Consider the following 26,221-nt stretch of genomic DNA (forward strand, 5'->3'; position numbering starts at 1 on the left):
ATTCTTTTGTAGTTTGATTTTGATTAAATATAGTTGTTGACATTTTTTTTCGGCTCAGAATGATTCAATTTTAAATTAGCTCGTTTCAGCTTGATTTCGGTCCAAATCAATATTAATTTAATAAATTTAATTTAATTAATTTCAATCTGATTTTAATTTAACTTAATTTACTTTCAATTTTGACAATGTTATTGAAGCTGCTAAATTGAGAAAAATATTTTTGTAAATATGTTTGTTGATTATTAAAAATTGATTTAAAATTCAATTTAATATGTTATAATTATAAGCTTTTTAAAATAACTGGTTAATATGCAAAAAAAAATTATAACTGATTTTATTACTATCACATAAAAGATAGATAATTATTTATGTCACTATTATTTTTTATTGTATAAATTGACTATTAAGAATTAGAATAATTTTACTATATAAAATTTTAAAATCAAAGGTTTCATATTACATTTTTAAATTTAGAGAGACTCTTTAAATTTATCCAAAAAAAGAATTTCATGTGCATGGATATACGAAAAATTCAAATAATCAATATTAGAAAAGAAATTATTATTATTATGATTAATGTTTTTAATTGATATTTGGCGTAGAAAATATGGAAAATATTTTTAAAATATAGTGATAATCAATTTAAACATTAAAATACATTTGCTTAATAATAAAGATACTTTTATAATTTTTATACTTTACTTTACCTTTTTAAATAATATAAAATTATTAAGTTATTATTTATTGTACCTTCTTCTCAAACAAAATAAAACTAAGAAAAGCCTTACCTTTTTTTTTTTTTTTTCTAAGCCTTACCTTATCTTACTACCTTCAAACACTAGGTTAAGAGTTATTTTAATTTTAATTTTGACAAGGAATTTTTTATTTTTATTTTAATTTCATTCTTTTTTAGTTTGATTTTGATTAAATATAGTGGTTGACATTTTTTATAATTTTTTTTTTTTGAGTTTAGAATGATCAAATTTTAAACTAGCTAGTTTTAGTTTGATTCCGATCTAAATCAATATTAATTTTAATAAATTCAATGTAATTAATTTTAATTTGATTTCAATTTAACTTAGTTTACTTTCAATTTTGAATTGATCGCAATCAGATATAGGCTAAGGGTTTTTTTGACATTGTTATTAAAGCTACTAAATTGAAAAAAATACTTCTATAAATATGTTTGTTAATTATTTATGTCACGACCCGAACTCGTGAGTCAGACCGGCACTAGAATTTGGGTCGGCATGAGGTCCCCGAAGCCCGTAGTAAGCCCAATTATCTTTCAACCCAAACATAAATCCATATTTGGTCCAATTTCAAGTAAACAACTAGACAGAGTCCGGCCATAATATGGATCATCTAACGAGAAGTTTTTTGCTCACCCGACCTATAAGCACAAAAATTCAATCCATTAGGGAGCTTAGCTCACCCTCACAATCATCCACAAATCACAATAAGATCAAATGGGAGCTCAGCTCACTCAAACCAAGCCATATACCCAGTCCATTCAACATTACATGCATCATAAGAAGTTTACAAATTTTTAAAAGAAAAGAGACATAATCTTTTATAGTCCAAAGCAAATTAAATAACCCCTACATATGCGAAGTTTTAAAACTTTCCTTGATTACATAAATTATACAACATGAACATAAGTGGACCTATGAGGAAAGGAATAGGTCATTTACAACAAGGCTATCTTATATCCTGGAAAAATAGTGAACATGAGTGAGCGTTCGACTCAAAGAGTAAATATTTATTTTACCTACAATTTATATAACTATCTAATTCTAATGCATCTTTAAAATGAAATGCATCATCTTCATACAAGTCATGCAAACAAGTCAGGTCATATCCAAGATAATCTGGAGCACTCACGCACCCAAGTCATATTCATACTCACGCATACATATATAGGGAGCTAATCCCCCTACCCAGCTCTCTTAATCCAAGACCTACCAGAGAGATCACCTCGAGTCGGACTTTCGCTTAATAATTCATATGTGGGGGCCAGCGAGATCAACTCAAGTGCCTACCCTGACTTATCCATAATAAGGATCGGGTCTCAACAAGTCAAGCTCCAGCCGCGTCTACCCGTCCTACCCATTTCCATATACTCCACATACACACCAACTCACACACACAACTCTAGATTATCAAAACACAGCAATCAAAGTAATATCATCAAATATAAATGCAAAACATGGCATGCCTAATATTTAACTACATAAATATAAGTATAAGTAATGCATGAGCATGCCAGAAATATAATAATATTGAAATTGTAAATAAAATAAATATCTACTCACAACACTTTTACAAGCTACTGCGATGGCTGGGCGGAGGAAGAAGACTGTCCCGACTCACCTAAACAATTTATCAAAAATTTATTAATAAACAACTTGAAACAAAACTGTAGAGAATCAAAAGATAGCCATAAGATTTTGCCGAAAATATGACAAAGTTCTCCTTATACTTAGAACCTACCCAACCTGCAAAAGGGTTCAAACAATACTTTTAATTCTTAATTTCTCACAATCACAACACATTAATAACATATGGCCCCTTCTGGGCCCTCCAAGTATCACACCTTACCCCTCTGTAAGGCATAACATGATCCCATAGAATACCAAATGAACTACCGAACTTCACCTACCTATAACTCATTAAGTACCCTACAAGGGATTTTAAAATAATTTTCTTACTTTTATAAGTGGTGAGCATTTTCTAATAGGTATTAAAACGTTTAATCAGAGTTTGAAAACTAGTTAAGATTTTTGTCCCATTTTATTTTTCTGCAAATTTTATAAAAATTTCGACAGAGTACCGTCTGTATTTTGAGAAAACAGTTCTTCAAATACCTGTAAAAAGCACTTCCAATGATTTGTCTCATCAACTTCATCAATTCAACATCCAACCTAACCAATTTCAACATCATTTCTCAAATTCTAAAATTCAAACATCATAAAAAATACTACTAAGTAATTTCATTCAAATTCAAATAAAATACTTCCATTCATATTTCATTAAAGATAAAACAATTTACATACATCATTTCAAAATTTACATTAGAAAAATCCCAACTAAAATATATTACAAGCTTTATACAACTGCTCATGACCATTTTCTACATTTAGATACATTTACATACATCAAAATAATTTTTACAATCAGGGTATAAAATATACCCGATTAAACTTTAGGGGAGGTGGCTCCACAATCCTTAGTAGCTCACTCTACTGCTCCTCTAGTCTCTATATCTGCGACAGCAATAACAGTCATCGCTGAGTACAATGACTCAGTGGTACACAACATACTAAAATAATATTTATGCAGAATTTAAATCATATTTATTTAAAAATTGGACTGAACATGAAAAATAAATACAAAACATGATTTATAAAATTTTAATCCAAACAATTTCATTTCAAAAGTCTCAAAAAAAATTTTCATAAAAACACACAATTATATCATGCCATTCGAAACATATTAATCTCAATAGCCAGAGGCTTATGAGAAGTCACATTATAAGGCTAGCTAGCCCAAATATATGGGAACTCATTCTTTTTCTTCTTCTTCTGACACACACCTCAACACTTCAGCCAGAGAATGAATCAAAATTCGAAACTGATTTCTCCCACTAGTCATGCTAGTGAGGTGTTTAAATATATGGTCATGACACTGTGGTTTAAAACTATCTTAACAATTTACTAAACATTTATAGCAATTTCAAACACAAACAATTAATCTTCCCACAATTTAAATCAAAAGCATAATAAACATTTTAATACAATTGTGTCACCATTTAATATCTTAATTCATTAAAAAATAATTTACAGAAGAAAATTTACAGAAATTCTATGTTGTGCACAAACCTTATACGAGTCGCCTCTTGGCCTTAACTCGATCCCTCGGGTTCTTTTCCAGTATTCTTTTCCACTGAAATACACAGTTTCACAGTGTTTCAGTATCATAACTTATCATAAATCTAAAAATAATTTCAAATTTACTTTTACCTAGCTTTAATATACTAAACTTACATTCTTGAAAATTTTCATATTGATGTTACTATTCATTGTACTATTCAAGTCAAAATATTGACTTTCTTATGCTTAAAAGGTATGAGAATTCTAATTTCACTCACATACCACATTTTGGTTACCTAAATTGTTGGTTTTGGTTGTTTACTCAAATTTTAATTCTTTTTAGGCAAATTTGTAAATTTTCAGTTTTGGTGTCCAATGTTGCACTGCTCCGTTGGTCATGTTGCTATTAGAATTTGATAAAGTTTTCTTCATAGAAATTGTTCCTTATTGTCTTAACTTTATTCTCCTTTTTGAATCACTCCAATTGGAATTTTGTAGCTCAAGTTATAGCCATTTGAATCATGACTGCCGAATTAGCCTAACCTAGATTTTCTGGGCACCAAAACTGGTTCTGGCAGTTTTAGGTCACTAACTTTGGGTGGCTAAATGACTTAGTTAAGGGCATAATTTGTGTTTGTGTTCTTCATAAAAGTTTTAGGTCTATATCTCAGCTTTAAATTGGTAAAATTTCAGGTCATTTAGACCTGCTTAGCCCAAGTTATAGCTGTTTATTTGGTCATTTTTATACAGGGCAGCATACCTAATTTCGGATTTGGTCAATTTGTTCACTAGGTTTTAGTCACTTTTTGAGCATGATTCCTCAATGAAAAATGTGTAATTTTGTATCTAGTTTCATTCCCAATTGGCCTCACACTAATTGGGTTAGTAAATTTTTAGTTTTGATCCCTGAAAGGAACCTTGGTCATGTTGCCTGCATAATGGCCCTAAGCAATCCGAATTTCCATTCAATTCCAACACTTCCAACATACCTCAATTAGTCACAAATGACCATTTTTCAGCTTAAACAAGGTCAAATATACCATTTGACCATTTCTTTAATTTTTGGCTTCCAAAACCCTAGGTCCAAACCCTAATTCACTAATTTGTTACATTTAACTAATTCAAAGCATACCAATATCACTTCACCACTCATACAAGCTTACTAACATATTTAATTCAATCAAATTCATGCATTCCCATCTCAAACCCTAACTGGCCACAATTTACATATAGTCCTCCAACACTTGTTTTCATTTGATTTTATGTTCATTTCTAAGTTCCTTAAGCTAAAATCACAAAGATTAAACTAAAAGTTTGAAGTTTAGCTACTAACCTTGAATGCAGAATTTTCTTTCCCTTCAAACCTCTTCCTTTCTTCTTTCTTTCTTCTTCACTCTCCTCTTCTAGTTGCCAAAACAAGTTTTAACTATAGCAAGAAAATTTTCTATGGTGGAAAATTAAAATTTGCAAGCTCAAAAATGAGCTTCAATGGTGGTTTTGTGGAGAGGGAGAGGTGAGAGAGGGAGGACAACAAATGGAGAAGATGAAGGCCTTTTTATTTTTTTTCTTTTCTTTTATGACTTTTTATCCTTTAGGAAGACCCCAAAAATTATCCAAAAATTAATTTTTTAATTATAATGTTTATTGCATCATACATGATGTCATGCATGATGTCATCACTTTTCACTTTTTCTTTTCCTTTTTTTTTCTATTTATTTTTTCATTAGTTCTTTAATTTAATTCCCGATTCTGAAATTTTCTTTTCTCTAATTTTATTTGACAGTTATGTCAGGAGTCAGCTCTATGGGTCAATTGACCAAATTGCCCCTCGCCGATTTGACCCGGTTTGTAAATAATTTAATACTTCTTCCGGATCTCTGACATAATTATTTGACCGGCTTAACAATTCTTTTTTATGATTTTCTCTTTTTCACTGTGTTCGCAATAGTCCTAAGGACCGCGGCGTCACATTTTACGGTTCGAAATTTGAGTTTAAATCGACCTCGCAGTCCTTCCCGAGAGGGTCACCCATCGCTGTAACTCTCGGCTTATTTAACCTCTTATGTTCTGTTTTTCTTATTTATACTTAACTATTTGACAATTACTAATTATTTGTGTTCAGGGCTTATCTAGTTGTCTTAGACATGGTTCTAATTCTCTTAATTATCTGGACCGACACCGGTTACCGGAATAATAAAATATACCAGGCTATACAAATAGAGGTGTTACACCAAGTCAATCAAAACTCACAATCTGAAAAAATTACAATTTAGTCCCTAGAATCAACTTTTAGCAAAAACTACTTAAACAAGCTTTAAAAATTCTAAAATTTTACCCCGCGGTTCTTTGCAATATTACTAAGCTAATGCAAAAGGAATTATAATTTTCTAACTTGCCATGAATATTTTATAGATTTTTAATTGAAATCAGGCATTAGATAATTAAGAAAAATTAGGGTTTTGATTTACCTACACCAATTCCGACACTTGAGACGCATCCGAGACATCTAAAAACGGTGGGGTAGCATATAATCTCGAGTCGATTCTGAAGTTTTTTTGGTAGCTCGCCTGCCTGACTCGAAATTACAGACCAGAGTAATTGTTAAATTTTCCCGAAATTAGGATACATACGCATAGCCCATAACACCAGGAGTTAGAAAAAAATATTTGCAAAATTAATTAAGCTCAAATGAAGCTCAAAAAAATACTACGAAGTTCGAGGGATCCACCAAAATTTCGGTGTCGGAAAATTTTGAAATTTATATCCTTGTGAAGCTCTCATCATGTAGAGAGCGCTGGTACTTTCGGATTTCCTGTGGAGTTTCCGTTTGGGAGAAATTTAACCCAAAAGTCAAAATGGGTTAAAACTTTCCGGATAAAAATTGAATAAATTATTCGATGAAAATTTGTGTTTTTGGTGTCTATGGAAAGCTCTCAATGAGTAGAGGCTGTTTGGGATAAGACCCGATCCAATAGGTAGTTGAATCGATTGAATTTTGACCGGGAAGGTGAAACGGTGCGCTGCGTGAAGGGAATGATTCAAGCTCGATTTTTCAGCCACTGGAGCGGCGGCCGGCGGCAAGAAGGTGCGTTGGAGGTGCGCAGGCGAGTTAGGGTGGAGGGGGAGGTGGTTGGCCAGCCAAGAGAGGAGGGAGGAGAGAGAAACGGGAGGGAAAAGGAAGAGGGTCGGGAGTGATGCAAGGAAAGAAGAGGGAGAAAAAAAAAAGCCGGTCTGATTAAACTGGTCTGACCTGATCTAGTTCAATTCGGCAGGTCCGATTCAGAAAACCTGAAATTGAATTTTTATTCTGCCCTGGGACAAAAAATGAAGCCTAAAAATTTTGAAAAAATTTTAGAAAACTCAGAAAAATTTTTGAGAGTCCGAATATATTTTTAGTTTTGCTACATGATCTTTAAATTAATTTGTAAAAATTAACAAAGTTTATTAACTTTGAAAAATCAAACCCGATCTCTAAAATTCGAAAAATTTCAAATAATTTTTCAAAATTTTAATAAAATAAAATATTAATATTTACACATAAAATAAGTATTTTAAAAACTAGGGATGTTACAATTTAAAATTGATTAAAAATTTTATTTAATATGTTATAATTATAAGGTCTCTAAAATAACCAAATAACTTTTTAAATTATTTTTTGTAATATTTAAAATGATTTTTTTAAAAGTATATATTTTTTTAATTTTAATGCCAAACAGATCCTCTTATCGAAGTTTCAAATTATAATCAAATGTTTTGAAAATAACTAATAAATTTATTTATGTATTACACATAATTTATATCATTTTCAAAAAACTTATTTTAAATAATTATCCTCAATTCTTAATTTATATTGAAAAATTAAGTTGATCGTAACCTTTTTGTGATTTTTACGTCTACTTGATTTGTAATGCAATTATTTCATGGCATACAAAATAAATTGGTTTAAGATTTAATAAAAAAAATTCATGTAAATTAGGTCAATTAATAATTTTTATTTATTTAAGAATAAATTTACATTAATATACTAATTTGCACGTTACTTCATCTTGAATTATAAATAAATGATAGACTTTATATAAAATAAAGTCTATTAAATTGTAAAACATTAATTTAATTAGTATTTTTGTCACACCTTACCCCTCTGTAAGGTATAACATGATCTCGTAGAATACCTAATGAACTACCGAACTTCACCTATCGATAACTCATTAAGTACCCTACAAGGGATTTTAAAACAATTTTCTTATTTTTAATAAGCGGTGAGCATTTTCCAATAAGTATTTAAAACATATGATTAAAAGTAAATCTAGTTAATATTTTTGGTCCATTTTGTTTTTAAGCAAATTTTATAAAAATTTTGACAGAGTTCCCTCTGTATTTTGAGAAACCAGTTCTTCAAATACCTGAAATAAAAACACTTCCAATAATTTTCTAACCACTGCTTCAAATTCATACTCAATCTCAACCAATTTCTCAAATTCACAAGTTCAATAATTCTCAAAATACTGTCAATCAATATCATTCATATTTCCTTAGAAACAAAATAATTTAGATACATCATTACAAGAAATTTACATTAAGAAAATCCAAACTAAAATTTATTACAACTTTATACAAACTTTATACAAGCTGCTCAAGACCGATTTTACATGTCCATACAATTACGTGCAATACATACATCAAAATAAATATTTACAGTCAGGGTATAAAATTATACCCGATAACTTCTAGCAGTAGCTCCTGTCCTCCTCAATCGCTCCTCTAGTCTCTATATCTGCGACAGCATAACAAGCTATCGCTAAGTAGTGAACTCAGTGGTACACAAACTAACAATTTAAAACTTAATACAATTTATGCTTGACAATTCATAACAAATAGAATTTTAAAATTTCTAAATTCTTCAAAATCCATGACCTTCAGAAATCAACATTTTCATTCATGCAAATTATTCATTCGAATAACATTTTGATCAAATAGTAACTATTTATTTACATTTCTTTTAAATTCCGAGACAATGCAAAAATTTTTGAATCATTGACAAATTATTTATTTCAATCACAATTTATCAAATCATACATAATTTAAAGGGCATTGACAACAATACACACAGTCGAACCCATGACCCAAAATTCGAATAGATGCCGTGTTGTACACCACGACATTTCACATACTCCCAATAACCGAGGCTAAAAGGGAGAAACAAAGACTAGCTAGTATATATGAGTACTCATTCACATCATTCCCAACCGGCAAGCGGAGAAAAAGAAACTCGCCCCATCAAGTGGAGGAGTTATCTCACTAGACAAGCTAATGAGAATTCACAACATATTTTGTCATGTCAACTGTGGTTTCAAATCATATTCAAAACAATTTCTATTTACAAAGCATTTACAAATCAACATTTTTAATCATCATAAATTCATGCTCAAGGTTGGCAACACATCAAACTTAAAATTTACAATCCTCAAAACAATGCAATAATTCCTTAAATGCATAAGAAAATTTGTATTCAAATTATACAATTTCATTCAATAAGTTAAAATTCTCAACACAACAAAAATTATAAATTATACAATAAATTTATTTCAAATCAATTTGGAATTGAAAAATAACAAAAGAGTTGGTTGTGCACAAACCTCAAGCGAGTCGCCTGTTGGCCTTGACTCGACTCCTCGGGTTCTGTCCCGGTATTCTTTTCCACTGAAACACACAATTTTATAGTGTTTCAGTACCATAATTTAACATAAATCCAAAAATAAATTTAACTTCACTTTTACCTAGCTCTAACGTGCTAATTTCGACGTTCTTGAAATTTTTATGTTTCGGGTTACTATTCACTGCACTATTCAAGTCAAATAGTTGACTTTCTAAGGCTTAATAGGTATGGGAACTCCAACTTCACCCACATACTACATTTTGGTCATTAAACTTGTTGGTTTTGGTCATTTTCTCCAAGCTTAAGTCATTTTGGCAAAATTGCCAATTTTCGGTTTTGGTGCTCCGAAGTTACAATGTTTCATTGGTCAATCTACTGTTGGAATTTGGCAAAACTTCCTTCATAGAAAATGTTCCTTATTATCTTAAGTGTATTCTTATTTTTGGATCGCCCAATCGGAGTTTTGTAGCTCAAGTTATGGCCAAAATACAATTCACGTAATCGCTCATCTTGGTATTTTGGTTCTGGCAGATTTTTGGTCCAACTTTGTTCAGTAATTTGATCAAGTTAAGTTCATAATTTTGTCTAGCTTTCTTCATATGAAATGTTCTACTATGTCTTAGGTTTCCATCGGTTCAAGAATCACCTAAATCCGAGTTTCCTAGAGAGAGTTATAGCCCTTCAAACATTACTGCTCAATGGCAATTCTGCAGAATCACAGGTACAGTAACTCAACTTTGTTCAATGATTTGAATGGGTTAATGGCATAATTTGGGTTGGTGTTCTTCATGAAAATTTTAGATCTATATCATATCTAATTGCTGGTAAAATTTCAGGTCATTTTGACCTTCCTAACTCGAGTTATGACCAAATGAACAGATTACGTTCATTTGGTTGCTCTCATTTCACTTTGGTCAATTGGTTCACCCAGTTTTGGTCAGTTTTTGGGCATGGTTCCTTAATGAAAATTGTGCTCTTTTATGTCTATTTTCATCCCCAATTGGTGGCATATCAATTGGGCTTGTAAAATTCCCATTTTGGTCCTTCAGTAGGTTTGGTCAATGACCATTTGACCTACGAATTTGGTTTTCATTCCAACAATTCCCACACATCTCTTTTGGTCATTATTGACTATTTTTCATCTCATAATAGACCAAAGTCATCATTTAAGCATTTCTCCAAAATTTGGTTCACAAACCCTAGCCTCCTAACCCTAATCTCACTTAATTGTTTCATTTAACCAATTCAATGCCTATATACATGCTTCTTTAACTCTATCAAGCTCATATACACCTTAAAGTCCATCAAATTCATGCACACACATCAAACCCTAGCTAGCCTAAATTCAGCTTTGATCCCTCACAATTATTTTTGTTTCATTTTAAGTTACTTTCTAAGTTAATTAAACTAAGAACATAGAAATTTAGTAAAAGAATTCAAATTTATATACTAACCTTTGTTTGATTTTTCAATCACTAATTTTCTTCTCTTTTTTCTTCTTTCTTGCTTCTTCAATCTCCTCTTCTAGTAGCCCAACCAAAGCTTAATCATAATTTAGTAGAATTTTTGGGGAATTTATGGGGTTGATTCAAGCTTTGAAAGCTTGAATTTCATGGTTATGGAGAAAACTAAGGAGAAAAGAGAGAGAGAGGAGAGATACACGTTTTTGAAGAAGAAGAATGATTTTTTTTTCTTTTCTTTTATGTTTTTATCCCTTTTTGAAGACCAAAATTCCCAAATTAATAAAATAATTTAATTAATCTTTTATGACATCATTCATGATGTCATCACCTTTGACTTTTCTAACTTCTTTCTTTTCTTTTTTTTTTCTATTAGTTCTTTAATTTAATTCTCGATTCCGAAATTTTCTTTTCTCTAATTTTATTTGACAGTTAGGTCAGGAGTCAGCTCTCGGGGTCAATTGACCAAATTGCCCTTCGCCGGTTCAACCCGGTTTGCAAATAATCTAATATTTCTTTTGTTTCCTTGACCTAATTATTTGACTGGCTTAATAGTTCTTTTTCGTGATTTTCTCTTTTTCACTGTGTTTATAAGGGTCCTAAGGACCGCAGCGTCACTTTTTACGGTTCGAAATTTGAGTTTAAAATGACTTCGCAGTCGTTCCCGATGAGGTCACTCATCGCTGTGACTCTCGGCTCGTTTAACTTCTTATGTTCTGTTTTTCTTATTTATAGTTAACTAATTAAACATTACTAATTATTTGTGTTTATGGCTTCTCAAGTTGTCTTAAGTATGGTTCTAATCCCCTTAATTATCCAGACCGACACCAGTCACCGGAACAATGAAATATACCAGGCTATACCAATAGGGGTGTTACAATTTTTAGATCAATTAACTTCAATTTGAACCTTTATTAATATAAAATTATATAGATTTAACTAATTTTTTATGTAAGAAAGTATAAAAATGAAATGAAATTAATTAAAAATATATTTGTCTAAAAAAAAAATTAAAAACATATTAAATTTTATTGTTTTTAAAGAAAAAAGATAATTAATCGATTAATACTTTATTATTACATAATACAAGAAGTAAATTTTAACTCTAAATTAGTCGAAATCACTTATAAGAATACTTTTTTCATCAATCAACTCTTTCACAAACCAAATCCTTATCAATATCGAGACTTGTAAATCATTTAATACTATTTTTCTCAGAGTCATCTTAGGCCTCACTCTTCCCACTGAGATATTTCATTTTAAGCAATTCATTGTTACATGACAATATAAAAGACATTTAAAAAAAAAAATTCCTTCTAAGGATAAGCCATAATATGACTTAACAATTTCTTCGTTTATATTAACAAAGAATATGTGCATTAACAATTTCATCGTTTATATTAACAAAGAATATGTGCAGCTTAACTGAAATTCAAGGCATGGATCAGGGTTTGCACACATCCTGATACAGTGATATAAGCAGACAAAGCTCGCTATAATTGCACCACACAGCAAGAAATTCTTCCCTGAATGTGTTAAGGAGAGCCTTCAGATTATGTGATCTCACGCTAGCATGAATAGCAGTAACTGCGAGCAAAATTATGTTTACCTTGTTAAAACTGGAACTACAATTTTAATGACAAACCACATGAGAAACTGCAACTAAATGGGTGCATAGTATCACATATTAGTCGGTGCATTAAATGAATCTAATAAATGTAAAATTATAAATTTACACCCATTAAAAAATTGATAAATAAATTAATATTTCAAAAGAGAAAGTAGCCTATAGTTTGGTATACTTTATGGAATAGTTAGAGTACCACATAGGAAATGGGAGATGCCACCCAAAAATCCATAAGGCAGACTATAACATTCTCAATTCTACCCTAAAATTTTTATCTATTTATATTGCATGAGTTATCATGTAGGCATTGGGTCTTTAATATGAAAGTTAATTAGAAAGAGTAATATGTACATTGTTTAGTAAGGAAGAAAGGACTAAAAAGAAGATAATAAAAAGTTGAGAGGCAAATTAAAAGACATAAGGACTAAATTGAAGTAAATGATAAGTTTTGGGGTACAATGTATAAAGAGAGATTGGACCATTGGACAAAGCCTATTTTAACCATTGGATAAAACAAAATTTGGACACTTCTTAAACCCAATTTGCCGCCCCCTTTCCCTCACTTTCCCATCTTATTTTCTTTCCTCCATAGCCAATTCCTCCCAAATTTGAAGAAGAAGAAGACCAAGAAATTTAAACCTAGCCAAATTCCTACCTTAATCATCACCAATCAAGCCTTAGGAAGAAGAAGAAAATCAGCAATTGAAGAAGTTGAAGGTAGGCATCTCCTTCTAGGGTTTTGAGTGGAAGAGTTGAAGAGAAATGGAATTAAGTGATTCTACTAGAGTTTAGTGCTTAAACTCATCCTTATTGCCATGTTTATATATGTGATTTCTTGTTATTTGCTAATTAGATGAAATTAGGGTTTGAGGGATTGAAATCCAAAATCTGTGTTGGGTGAGGCTGCTAGACAGCCACCTTCAAAAATTCATAACTTGAGCTAGGGAAGTCAAAATGAAGTGATTCTTGTGGCAAATGAAACTTTGAAGAGTGCCCTAAAACTTTGTAGTTCAGTATTAGCCTTAATTTTAATGATAGAATACAGTTTGAAGCCAAAACATTTAACTACTCAATTCTGGAACTGGTCTGGCAGATTCCAATAACAGGGGATCTGGTTTTAAAAATTCATAACTTGAGCTAAAAAACTCTAAATAGAGTGATTCTTGTAGCTTTGGAAATCTTAAAGAGAGATTTAAAACTTTGTAGTTATGGCCAGAAATCAATTTTGTTGTTTTCCTATTGGAATTCATACTTTTCTGTTGTTGTGCACACTAAAACAGATTTATAGACAGCTTGTATACTTTTGCTTATATCTTGAGTTTTAAAATATATTTTGCCATGATTCCAATTGGAAATCAAAATAGACATAGGAAAATGGATTTTTGCAAAATTTGGCATTAAAATTCTATCTCTATGAATTTTGTTAGAATTTTGAATATTACTGTTCGCGTGGTCAGTTTTCTACAGAAAGTGATTTTTAAGCTACACACTTCTCATATAGGTTTGTTTGAGTATTTCTTATCAAATTGCGAAATAAACTTTGTTTGAAATGAATTAAGTGAAATTTTGGCTATATATGGCAAATATGAGCATATGAAATAAGTACATGAACTTGATAATTGTAAAAGAATGTATTATGTATTCTTAACCCTAGTAAACTTCGGTAAATGTTATAGGTTAGTATAGGGTGTGGCATGCCATATGATTTAGCAGTACTGCAACCGTGGAATACATGATATTGGTACATGGTACCTTACAATTCTTGGCTTTTGTACTCTATAGTTCTGGTACTCTGTGCCCTATAATTATAGTTTTTCCTTATCTAGCTAAGCAATCCTGCTAAGAGTTTATAGGGACTGAGACATAAGTAATATGATGTAAATTGATTAATATTTGTCATATGATAAGTTTTCTTTATCTCTTTGCATCTTGTTCATGAATATGTTTAGCTGTTAACATTATAGAAATTGTTGTTTCAATCTACATATTAGTTTCATCCTTGCATATTTTAAGCATGAGTTTAGCACCACTAAGCATGTTGGATTTTCCTACACACAGGTAGCAGAGAGCAGTCATCAACAAAGGGGCCACAGTAATTGCATCAGCTTCAAATCACATCAGACATTTTATAAAGTTTCTTTTCTATCAAACCTGTGAAAAGTTGTAAATTATTGGCATGTATATTAGAAATAGTTGTTGTAATTAAGTAAACTATTTTGTACCAATCTTTTTACTTTTTGTGTAATTTATAATGGTTATTGCAAACTTTATCTTTTCAATGATTTTATATTTATTATGGATGGATTTAAAATGATGTTGATATAGTTTGGATTTGATGATATAATTTTTGAAGTGTTTGAGTTAGTTGATCCTTTGAAGAAGTTTGGGGTCAAAAATTGAAGTATTTGGAAGTGCTTATTTCATTTTTAACAAGAGGAAATTAAGGAAAAATAAGGGAAACTCTTGCAGTTTTTTTTCCTCGTGTTTTTGTATATAGTATGTTTTAGAAAATAAATTATATTTTATAAATAATGTCACATCTGGAAAAATTAAAATAGTTTGTTCCATTATTATTTAAAAATATTTTAAATTCATATTGTGTACTTTCACACAGTTTGTTCCACACAGTTTGTGGCATTCCTGATTCAGCTTATTATTGACGGGTAGAGGGTGTTACATAGACAGTAGACTACCAGAACTGAACCACAAAATAAATCTGGCTGCAAAAAGAAATTTTAAGAAGAAAAACATTTGATCAAGCAAGATTCATTAGAATGATCATAGCCGGTTATAGTACAATACTGATTAAGAAGGAATTTAACTACCAACTGAGACTAAAACGATGAACACTCCACGAGGTTGGCCACAGATATGTATACTGATTTTTTGGCAGAAGGACGGCCACGGATGACAGGCCTGTAAATTGCAAGTGTGGTAAGCACAATTTCTATCCAATTCAGAAACAAAAATAGAAAGCCAACTGAGCACCAACTAATATGTGAGGAGGCCTCATCTTTGCAGCCAAATGTGGAGAGAACTGTCTTACAGTTCTTGTTACCTTTTCACTGAAAGTAGCTGCAAAACTGCAAAATAAATCATTAGCACCAAGTTATAAACAGATATTTTATCCACTGCATAGATTCAGAACAAAATGAAGTGATATGCACATCCCATGTGCCAGGTAAAGGGGTGGGGTTAATAGATTAACTTCCTTGCTTTAAAAGTAGCATGGCAAATTCAAGAGGAATAGAACACATGATTGTCCCTAAGATGCATGCAACAAAGAAAACAAAATAATCTTTGTTGTTGCCTCATCGGAAGAAGCATCACGAGAAGGGACATCTGATAAAGTAAATACATAGTTCCTAATAATATACTTGTTGAATTGTTTTCTCCATGCTTCTCTCTGTCACTGATAATGTGATTTCTTGATTGCAAGTAAGATAGCCTATGTTTGTCTCATAGTTAGATTACAAGCTGGAAAGTAAACCAATGTTATGAAACTAAAGAAACCAACTTTTTATTGACTAGTTCACAGAAAATTTACAAGTTTCTACATCAGCTTTAAGCATGAGCCTTCAATGATATAATCCTTGAGAATTTACATGCCTACACGTTCTATGATACAAGAATAACAACTTGGATGTTTCTAAAGCTCATGTCTCTGGTTGTTTTGACATGCAAAAACAAATCAATTTGTCATATAGCATGAAGATATACCCAATTCAACCTAACATTGGAGGGAAATCCAGGTTACCACAATAGTTATATAAATGATTACCATCCTTCCATACAATATTCAAGAAATTTTAGAATACTGAAGTCATTATAGAAAACAAAAACAAAGCGTGGGATGAGTTTATCGGCTATCAATAACCCAGTTTGAAACCAGAAAGAGGAAAACGATACAATTGAAGCATTAGCCCTGCAAACTACCATAAACAACCAGATTCACATAATGAAAGTAGCATAACTATCATTGAGAAAAGCAATGCTTAAAGCTGTCAAAGCAGCAGCAAGAATAGCCGTAGGCCTTGTGAGACATGCAACCCCTGAAACCAAAATACAAATAAACTCCTAATTAAGCTTAAGGAGATAAATTCCCACCCAAAAACAAAAATTTAATTCACAAGTAGCTGGTGCTTCTTTACTTACCGGGAACGAGCACTATCAAAATGAAGTAGTTTGTCCTATGGCTGCCACAAAATTAAAAAGAAAAAAAAAATCTCAAAACCAGCACATATAATAAAAAGGAACATCAATTTAAAAAGAAAAAATGGGAGGGAAAGAGAAAGTATTTACTAATAGAGATTGCACTTGAGGCGGCTCTTCCACTTGGGATAGGATCGAGGGAAGGTGAATTTAGAGAAGAACTCACTGACAGAACGAGGAGGCATAGACCAATCTACTTCCCCCAAGGCACTGATTAGATCTTCTGCTGTTAGAGTTTCTTAATCCATCTCCCTTTCTCAAACTAAACAATCCTATAACTTATCAGTACAGGCACCAAACAAAATGGAGAAATTAAAAAAAAAAAATCACAAATTCTGGAGCTTTAACGGGACAAATTGTCCTGTACCAGAAAACGTTTAAATGCATAGCGAACGAAACAAACAAACACCAATAAAAACAGCTCTCGATGGTGTCTGAGCCCGGGTTCGAACCGGGGACCTCTAGTGTGTGAGACTAGCGTGATAACCAACTACACCACCCAGACCGACGTGTTAATCGACATGAGATGAAATTTAAAAGTTCATTGATTGTGTACAATTGCCAGATATTGATTTTCTGTAACACCAAGATGGTTGCACTTGCTGCAGCTTTGCCGAATTCACACGGTTAATCACTTCTAATAAAACAAGCTACCTACATAAATTTTTAGCAGAATCCATGCCATATTGCAGAACATCAACATCAATTTTACAACTTTGACTGCACCAGCAAGTAAATAAGTAGAAGCTAATAAGACCATATAATAAAAAATTCAACTATTCGAACAGAAAACTGCTAGCTAGAATTAGACTCTTTCTTGGCAGTTTTGATCTGAGAAGGAAACTATCTGCACAGCACCCACTAGCTGCCTTGAACCTCTTCCATGGCAAAGTTTAGCCCGAAACTCGAGCGTCTCTTACAAGACATAACCTTAAGCACAGAAAATGAAGCAGCGGCTGTAGGGGGTTTTTACTGTACAGGTGTACTGCACAACGTAATATACGAGAAAATGGTGGTGTTGAAGAAAATAGCGGGAAGGGGGTGAGTTCGGCTGACGTGTGTGAATCGGTGTCAAAACGCTATTCAAAATAGCGTGCTGGTTCGGGCGCCAATCAAAATGGCGTGCAAAGCCCTCTGCACCAGATTCCCTGTCACTCCTGCGCTCGTTCACGTGGGACGCTATTCAAAATGGCGTCCGGAGTCACTCACACGCAACCCAAAGATTCGACTGAACAGGGAACCTGCAACGCTGTGAACGCTAGTTTTAATGGCGTCTAGAGCATCCCTCCACACCTTAGTTCATTTCCACCCGCTCTCATTTACAGCTCTCAACTCCCGTTTTTTCCCGTGTCTCATCCCTCTCATCTCTCTCGTCTCATCTCTCTCAGCTCTGTTAGCGGTGGACGTAGTGGAGCAGCTTCCAGTGGACTAGCAAAGAAGGGAGAGCGGCACTTGTGTAGTAACTAAAGCAGAATAGTGTGGCTTGAAAAGGGTTTTAGTGGAAAGTTTGCAAAATTAATTACTGTTAAAAAAAAGGTGTGTATTGTGAAGATTTTTTTTTTGTATATTATTATAATTTATAATTTAATTACTTTTAATACTTAAATATATTAATTACTATAAAAAAAATAAACTATCCATAATTAAAATAAAAATAAAAATTAATATTAAATTTAAATTAATTTAAAGGATAATCAATTTTATTTACTATTTTTTTCTGTCTCTTGTGACTTAAATTTCATATATTTTAAACAAAAAATTTTCATTTAATTTCTTATTTTTTCACATTATATTACTTAAATATTAATGCAATAAATTTTATTTAATTTCTTATTTTTATGTATATTACTTATTATTTTGTGAAAATATAATTTCACTATTTTATTTTTTTTGCCTGCACAAATTAATATATTTTTTTAAATAATTATAATATAAATTTTCATTAATAAATACAATTAAAATTTTGTACTTAGTTATTTTTAATCTATAAAACTAATATAATTTTAAAAATATAAAATTAATATATTTTAAAAAATAAAATAAAAAATATATCATTATTTTTATTTATAAATAAAAATATAATAATATTAAATTATATAAAAGCACACTATTATGAATAACATTTTGCATTGAGCACTATTTTTTATTACATTTTTATAAAGGAAATACTATTTTAAATGACATTTTCACACATTACACCATTTATTAGTGTTTTTGCTCCTAAATAATATTATTATTGGTGTTTTAGTTCTTGTACGTTGTTGTTATTATTATTAGCGTTTTAATATAAATATTATTATTATTATTAACATTTTAATATTTATATTAATTTTATTAGAATCTTTATTTCAATTTACCCAATTTTACCCTCCTCATGTAATTTAATTCATTCACACCTTTTTTTCGTAAATTTATTATTTCATTCACAGCTATACGGAAAAATTGCCGGGCTGTATATTACGTCATCTTCAAATATATGGACACAGTAGATTAAGACAACAGCATGCAAAAATGCATACTTGTCAAACCAGAATTTTCCACGTGTAAATCTTTCATCAAGTTTAGATCACAGGTTGGCTGTTGGGACCCCACTTAAACCGGCGCGTGGGTTATTGCACGTGGATTAATGTAATTGTTTTCTTGTCCGAGAACGGCATTAACTTTAACTTTGGTAGTTGAGCTTGAGTTCCGTTTTGAGTTTGACCTTGAAGGTTTCGTCTTCAACCTCAAATCAAAATCTGGAAGCAGAAACTTTCTTCGACGGTTCAGAAAAGAATTCAAAGATCATACCGTTTGGGGTTTTTTTTTTTTTTTCTGCGTTAAAATGGCTATCTTTTACTTCTCTTTCATTCTCTGCTTCTCTTTCTTCTCTTCATCACTCTCTATTCATTCTATATCCATCACTGATTCCGCTTCACTGTACCTCTCACCCACCATATTGTTCCCAGATTATCAGAAAATGCTGAAATCTTTCAGAATTTACATGTACACACCTCCCAAGCCTTTCTCTTTCACATCTCCAGTTGAGTCTCTTTTCTTCTCTTCTCTTAAAAACAGCCCCTTTGTAACCCAAGACCCAGAAGACGCTCACCTCTTCTTCGTGCCCTTCCCTTCCGATCTCTCCACGCGCTCGATTGCCCGCGTAATTAGAGACCTTCGAATGGAGTTCCCCTACTGGAATCGTACTCTGGGTGCCGATCATTTCTATGTTTCTTGTGCTGGTCTTGGCTACGAATCGGACCGAAATCTCGTCGAGTTGAAGAAGAACTCGGTGCAGATCTCTTGCTTCCCTGCACCGGACGGTAAGTTTGTTCCACACAAGGATATAACGTTGCCTCCGCCAGCGAATACTCACGCAACACAAGCGCCGGCGAACAGAACGGCGAGGTATCGAGGTTTTGTAAAATACAATGGGGTTAAAGAGTCAGCCCTAATCAACGACTTGAGAAGCGCTTCTGATTTTCTTATGGAAACTGAGCCGTCCGATGAGAAGACTTTGGTGGATAGATTTGCGAATAGCGAGTTTTGTTTGTTCGAATACGGAGCCGATACTTCGGGGATAGGAGAAGCGCTGCGTTTTGGGTGCTTGCCTGTGGTGATTACTGACCGTCCAATAAAGGATTTGCCGCTGATGGACGTGTTGAGATGGCAGGAGATTGCGGCGTTTGTGGGGTCCACTGTGAATACCAATAGTGGGCTTAAGGGAGTGAAGCGTGTGCTGGATCGCACGTGCAAAGACGATACGTGCGAGGGAATGAGGAGATTGGGTGTGGCGGCGAGTCATCATTTATTGTGGAATGAAAAACCGGAGCCGTACGATCCGTTCCATATGGTAGTGTATGAGCTTTGGCTTAGGCGGCACACTATTAGATACGCACGGAGCGAATGGATTTAAGCCTTTTTTTATGAAATTATTTATAATTTTTTTATTAATGGAATGAAATGTTATTGCCATTTCCTTTTCTGTTTTCATGTTGTGTATTAGAGCAAGCAAGGAACATCTTATTATTATATCCTTAAAAAAAAAACATCCGTTTAGCACTGTAATTTAGAATTTTTTTAATTTTTATAAGTAATACGTTAACGTGAATAATTTAAAATAATAATATTATAAATAATAATTATTATTTTTTAAAGTAAAATTTATTTAATGATTATTATATATATTTAATTATGTTTGAAATTTTTTCATAATTGATATATGAGAAAAATTATAATTAATTTTATTATTGATTATTTTGGATTTTAAAACACGGCTATTGTATATAAATTGAATGACAATATTTTCAATTGTAGATAATTAAAAAAATCTTGAATTATAAATAATAGATTTATACTTACATTTAATCTATACCTATATATTAATAGATATAAAAGTAAAGAACAATCCAAAATTTTCATTCCTACAAGGTAATTATTATGAATATTAAATTTATTTTTTTATTTTTTAGAAATTTTTATTTTAATTAGACTAATTAATTAACATATATATTTTTTAAATTTTAACAATTAATATTTTTTTATAATTAATTATAACATTGAAAATATAATCTAGTCTAACCTAATCATATATATATATATATATATATATATATATATATATATATATATATATATATAGAGAGAGAGAGAGAGAGAGTAAAGGACAAAGGTAATTTTCTCTTTCCTACTTGATAATTTCTATAAATTTTAAAAATATTTTTCAATTTTCATAAAATAAAGTAAAAAATAAGAGCAATTTTTTCACTCTATTTAACAACTTTATATTTTAATTAGAAAAAATAAGTGAATTTTAACTAAAAAATATCACTTAATCATTGTATACATAAAGTTGATCGGTAGTTATGCTAAAATATATTTATTTCAAGCTAATTATTATATGTCATTAAGTACCCTTAATAGTTACAATAGCCTCTCCATCTTCCTTGACCTCTTCATCCTCCACTCTTTAATCCATGAATGTAATGTGACACAATTCACTGTTCTTATATAAATTCCATAGTTATAAGAATCCTCTCGACAATTATGATCTTTTTTTTAGTTATTCATTTGCAAATGGCTTATAATCTCAATCTCCTTTTTTTCTCATTGTTATTTCGGCAGCAACTAGCTAGAGCCATGGTACATCCCTTGGCCTCTAGCTCAAATTTCATTGCTCGATTAAAGTTAGATGAACAATCATCAGGTTGTCGAGACTCTTTGATTTAACTTCAAGCTTGCATTGGAGAGATATTTTTTTCCTTTCTCAACAATGAGACATTCTTAGGCCATGGCTACTACTAAGCCATCTCTGCATGATAGATAAACAATGTTGGTCTAACATGATTAATACATTAGGATTTATTGCAGAAGAAGGTTACATACTTGAAGGTTATTATATAAAAGACGATGATGATGGTAATTCTCCTTCATCGTCGCCGCGTGTGGTGGTGCCTAATAAGGTTGTTTCAAATCAGTCTTTAATTGCTAAGCAGAGTTTGGTATTCGGTACTTTGGTGAAAAACTACATTAATTATTGAAGTACTACTTATAAATATTGTTTTAGTTCTTTATGGCGTCATTTTCTTTAAAAATGAGTTGTATTTTTTGGGTCATGTTTGCTACTTTACTTTTTAATTTATTTGAAATGATAATTATATTATATTGACTATGCAATATGAGCCAGATTTTTAAAATGTTTGGAATGATGAGTTTTGTATCATTTATTTTTTTTAAACGTTCTTTCAATCAAGTAACTCATTTGCTAGCTTTTTTAACTTCTAGGAATGTTTCATTTCTATGTAATCCGCTTCAATGCATTTTTTGATTAAAAAAATATATATTTAGAAGGCTTCAATATCACCACATTTTATTATCTACTTCCTAGAATTTTTTTTTTATTTTTTTTTATACAATTAACACATTTTTTTAATTTAAAAATTAATATTTATTTATAGTTAATTATGGATTTAAAAATCTAATCATATTAATTATATTATTAAATATTAAAAGCTTATTGTATATTACTAATTTTTTATTTTGTGATATTTTTGATATTTAAAATTTTAAATATAAAAAATATAATTAATAAAATTGTAACGCTCCAAATTTTTAAATAATTATTTTGTGTTGATTTTGATGAATTCATTAATATAATTATTTAGGTGATCAGAATCAGTTTTTTTCTTCCATCCAGCCATTGTAGTGATATCTGGTAGATTTTTTAGTAGCTATTAATTTTATTTATAATTTCAATATTATTATACATACAAAACATGCTCATGTATTCACTTATAATTATATGTATATAGCTATTATAGGCACACTTTGTGTTGCATTATTATTTAATGAAATTGATGTGGGTGGCACCTTAGAGTAATTTCGAACTGTGTGCGTGAAGTGTGGTACTGGATATAGGTAGGACGAGTAGATCGACTTGAGCTAGTTTCACTTGGGGCTCGGTCTTCTTTATGATAAGTCGGGGTGAGTACGCCTTTAAGTTGATCTCGCTAACCCCTGCATTTGGATTATTAAGAGAAAGTCCGATTTGAGTTGATCTCACTGGCAGATGTTGAAATTAAGAGAGTTGTGTAGGGGATCAGCTCCCATTTATATATTTGATTGATGTGACATATGGGTGTGTGAGTGCTTTAAATTATTTTTTTTATGAATATTATTTGAACTTAGTTGAATGTGTTAATATATGCTGCATTTCATCCTTATGGATACATTAGCCCTAGATAGTTATAGAAATTGTATTTAAAATCAATATTTTACTCTATGAGTTGAACAAACACTCCTGTTCATCGTATTTTTCTTTCCAGGTTACAGGAGGTTCTCTATTTTTGTGATTAACCTGCTTCCTTCTTCGCAGGTCTACTAGCAGTAAACATCAGTATTTCACAATATTGATTAAAAATCTACACTCCGCATGTGCTAGGAATATTATATTTCATGTGGGACTGTAAAAGATTATTTATTTTGAAATCGTAAACCTGTATTCATGCATGTGTGGTTGAAAATATAATTATTATGTTGAGGATTGTAATGGTGAGCAGAGCTCCCCAAATTTATATATTTTGTGATTATAGGTCAGGTGAGCTAAAACTCCTTATTGGGTAGTCCAGTTTATGACCGGATTCTGTTCGGTTGATTTCTTGAAAATAGGCCTAAATATGAGCTTTATAGTTGGGCTAAAATCATTTAGGCTTACGACGGACTTTGAGAGCCTTATATCGACCTAAGTTGTCACGACCCAACCTATGGGCCGGACCGGCACTAGGACCTGGGCCAGCCTAAAGCCCCCGAGGCCCGTAGTAAGCCTAACTGTTCATTTACCCAATTCTAAGGCCCATTTGGGCCCAATTTCAAGAAAACAAACGGACAGAGTCCGGCCATAAAATGGACTTTCCAACGGGGAGTTTTTGACTCACCCGACCTGTAAACACAATATATAGTCATTTGGAGAAGCTCAGCTCACCCTCCACATACTCATCAACATAAAAATAAATGGGAGCTCAGCTCCCTCATCCAATCCATCAAACATGCATAGCATATTAAGTTTACAGGTCCCAAAATAATAATTTAGTTTACAGACCCAAATCAAATAAACATTTCTAACACATGCGGAAATTCTAAGATTTAACAAGTTTATACAAACAGTAATAATTGACCTGCGAGGGAGAAAGCAGGTTAACCTCAAAAATATCCTCCTGTGGCCTGTAAAAATTTTTGAACAGGAGTGAGCGTTCGACTCAGAGAGTAAAATATCAATTTTAACCATAATCCCTATAACTATCTAAAACTAATGCACCCTGTAGAGTGAAATGCAACATCAACAACATTTTCACATCATAACATCAAAAAGGTAATTTGGAGCACACACCCTGTAGTATCAATCATAACATATGGGGTGATCCCTATCTGACTCTCTTAAATCCAACACGTGCCGAATTACTCAAGCTCGGACTTCCACTTAATAACCAAATCGAGGGTCCCAGCGAATTACTCAAGCCGTGACTACCCCTCGAAGGATCGGGTCCCAGCGAATTACTCAAGCCGTGACTACCCCGTCCTATCCATAGTCCACACCACATCACACGCACGCCAACGCACGCACACTGCTCCAAATTACCACAACAACATCCATGGCACGTTAACACTTATGAATGCAACATAAATCGTGCCTAGAGTTTAACTACATAAATATATGCATATAAGTGATGCATGGGCATGCTTGAACATATAATAATATCGAAATTACAATTAAAATTAGTATTTTACTCACAGACTTGACGGTGGTCACTGAGGCGGCTGGGCGGAGGAAGAAGGCTGTCCCGGCTCACCTCACAATTTTATTACAATCATTTAATAAATTTGACTCAATACAAACAAGGAAAAAGACCAATACGTCCTAAGTCGTGCCAAAAATCCGGCAGAGTCTCCCCTATACCTAGGACCTACCCAACCTGCAAAATGGCTCAAAACACACTTCTATATTCAAAATCCATATATCCACAGTTCAATCATATCACACAGCCCCTCCTGGGCCCATCAAATCAGTCATCCATCACAATACGCAAAATTTCAATTTAGTCCTTATTATTGATCATTTTTGCAAAAACTGCCCAAACAAGCTCTAAAAATTATAAAACTTTGCCCCGCGGTCCTTAGCAATATTACTAAGCTATTGCAAAAAGAATCGTAATTTTCTAAGCTACCACGAATATTTTATGGATTTTTAATCCTATTTAAGCACTAGAAAATTACGAAAAAGCAAGGTTCGGGTTTACCTTTGCCGATTCCGACTTCGGGGACGCACTCGGGACGTCTGACAATGGGGGGGTAGCCAAAACCTCGGTCCAATTCGGAGACTTTTCCGGTAACGGGTCTGTCTGGCCCGAAATTTGCAGACCCGGTCAACTGTCGAATTTCCGCGAATCGAGGATACCTACACGAAGCCCATAACACGGGGGTTAGTACATAAATTTTTCAGAATTTTCTAAGCTCATTTAATGCTCGGAAAAACACTGCGAAGTTCCGTGGGACCCACCGAAAAACAGTGTCGGAAAAATTCGAAATTTATGTCGTTGCGAAGCTCTCGACGAGTGGAGCGTGCTGGTAGCCTCGGTTTTCTCGTGGGATTCACGGTTTTCGAGAAATCTAGCCCAAAAGTCGAAATGGGCTAAAATCTTCCCGAGCAAAAATCGGACAAACCGCTCGATGGATTTCGGCGTTCTTGGTGTCTATGGAAAGCTCTCGCCGAGTAGATGATTTTAGACACAAGACACGGGTCAATTGGCGTGCAAGGGAGGGAGATCGCGCGCTTTTGGCGATTACGGCGGCACTACTGGGTGGTGGCGCGTGGCCTACTGGGTGGCAAGGTGGCCGGCGGCAGGGGAGGGGAGGAGAGAGA

At 32.4% G+C, this 26,221-nt stretch overlaps 2 protein-coding genes, 2 long non-coding RNA genes and 1 other non-coding gene across 8 annotated transcripts; 2 read left to right on the top strand and 3 right to left on the bottom strand.

Annotated features, from left to right (window-relative positions):
* The first annotated feature begins 13,129 nt into the window (after positions 1-13,129).
* LOC110670087 (uncharacterized) lies at positions 13,130-14,897 on the top strand. The gene is made up of 2 exons (XR_002497817.2): positions 13,130-13,332; positions 14,674-14,897. It is a non-coding gene; the product is annotated as an uncharacterized LOC110670087 (long non-coding RNA).
* A 468-nt stretch (positions 14,898-15,365) lies between these two features.
* On the bottom strand, positions 15,366-18,327 carry LOC110670086 (PRA1 family protein A3). Of its 4 annotated transcripts, none has more exons than XM_021832026.2 (5): positions 16,918-18,327; positions 16,771-16,811; positions 16,590-16,667; positions 15,674-15,698; positions 15,366-15,531 (listed from the first exon to the last, which is right to left on the bottom strand). In XM_021832026.2, exons 1-5 carry the CDS (start codon positions 17,010-17,012, stop codon positions 15,450-15,452), a joined length of 321 nt encoding a protein of 106 aa, XP_021687718.2. In that variant the 5' UTR covers positions 17,013-18,327; the 3' UTR covers positions 15,366-15,449. The 4 variants fall into 4 exon arrangements, with proteins under 4 accessions (XP_021687718.2, XP_021687719.2, XP_021687716.2 ...); XM_021832027.2 differs by having other exon boundaries at positions 16,611-16,667; positions 16,918-18,324; XM_021832024.2 differs by having other exon boundaries at positions 15,366-15,690; positions 16,918-18,324.
* Positions 17,259-17,332, bottom strand: TRNAV-CAC (transfer RNA valine (anticodon CAC)). The gene has a single exon. It is a non-coding gene; the product is annotated as a tRNA-Val (tRNA).
* A 1,025-nt stretch (positions 18,328-19,352) lies between the features above and the next one.
* LOC110670081 (probable glycosyltransferase At3g07620) lies at positions 19,353-20,781 on the top strand. Its single transcript, XM_021832022.2, has one exon. It carries the CDS (start codon positions 19,652-19,654, stop codon positions 20,720-20,722), a length of 1,071 nt encoding a protein of 356 aa, XP_021687714.2. The 5' UTR covers positions 19,353-19,651; the 3' UTR covers positions 20,723-20,781.
* A 3,511-nt stretch (positions 20,782-24,292) lies between these two features.
* Positions 24,293-26,077, bottom strand: LOC131182548 (uncharacterized). Its single transcript, XR_009150819.1, has 3 exons — positions 25,599-26,077; positions 25,094-25,151; positions 24,293-24,525 (listed from the first exon to the last, which is right to left on the bottom strand). It is a non-coding gene; the product is annotated as an uncharacterized LOC131182548 (long non-coding RNA).
* Between the last annotated feature and the right edge of the window lie 144 nt (positions 26,078-26,221).

This window comes from Hevea brasiliensis, chromosome 8, assembly GCF_030052815.1.
Source record: "Hevea brasiliensis isolate MT/VB/25A 57/8 chromosome 8, ASM3005281v1, whole genome shotgun sequence".
Classification (NCBI taxonomy): domain Eukaryota; kingdom Viridiplantae; phylum Streptophyta; class Magnoliopsida; order Malpighiales; family Euphorbiaceae; genus Hevea; species Hevea brasiliensis.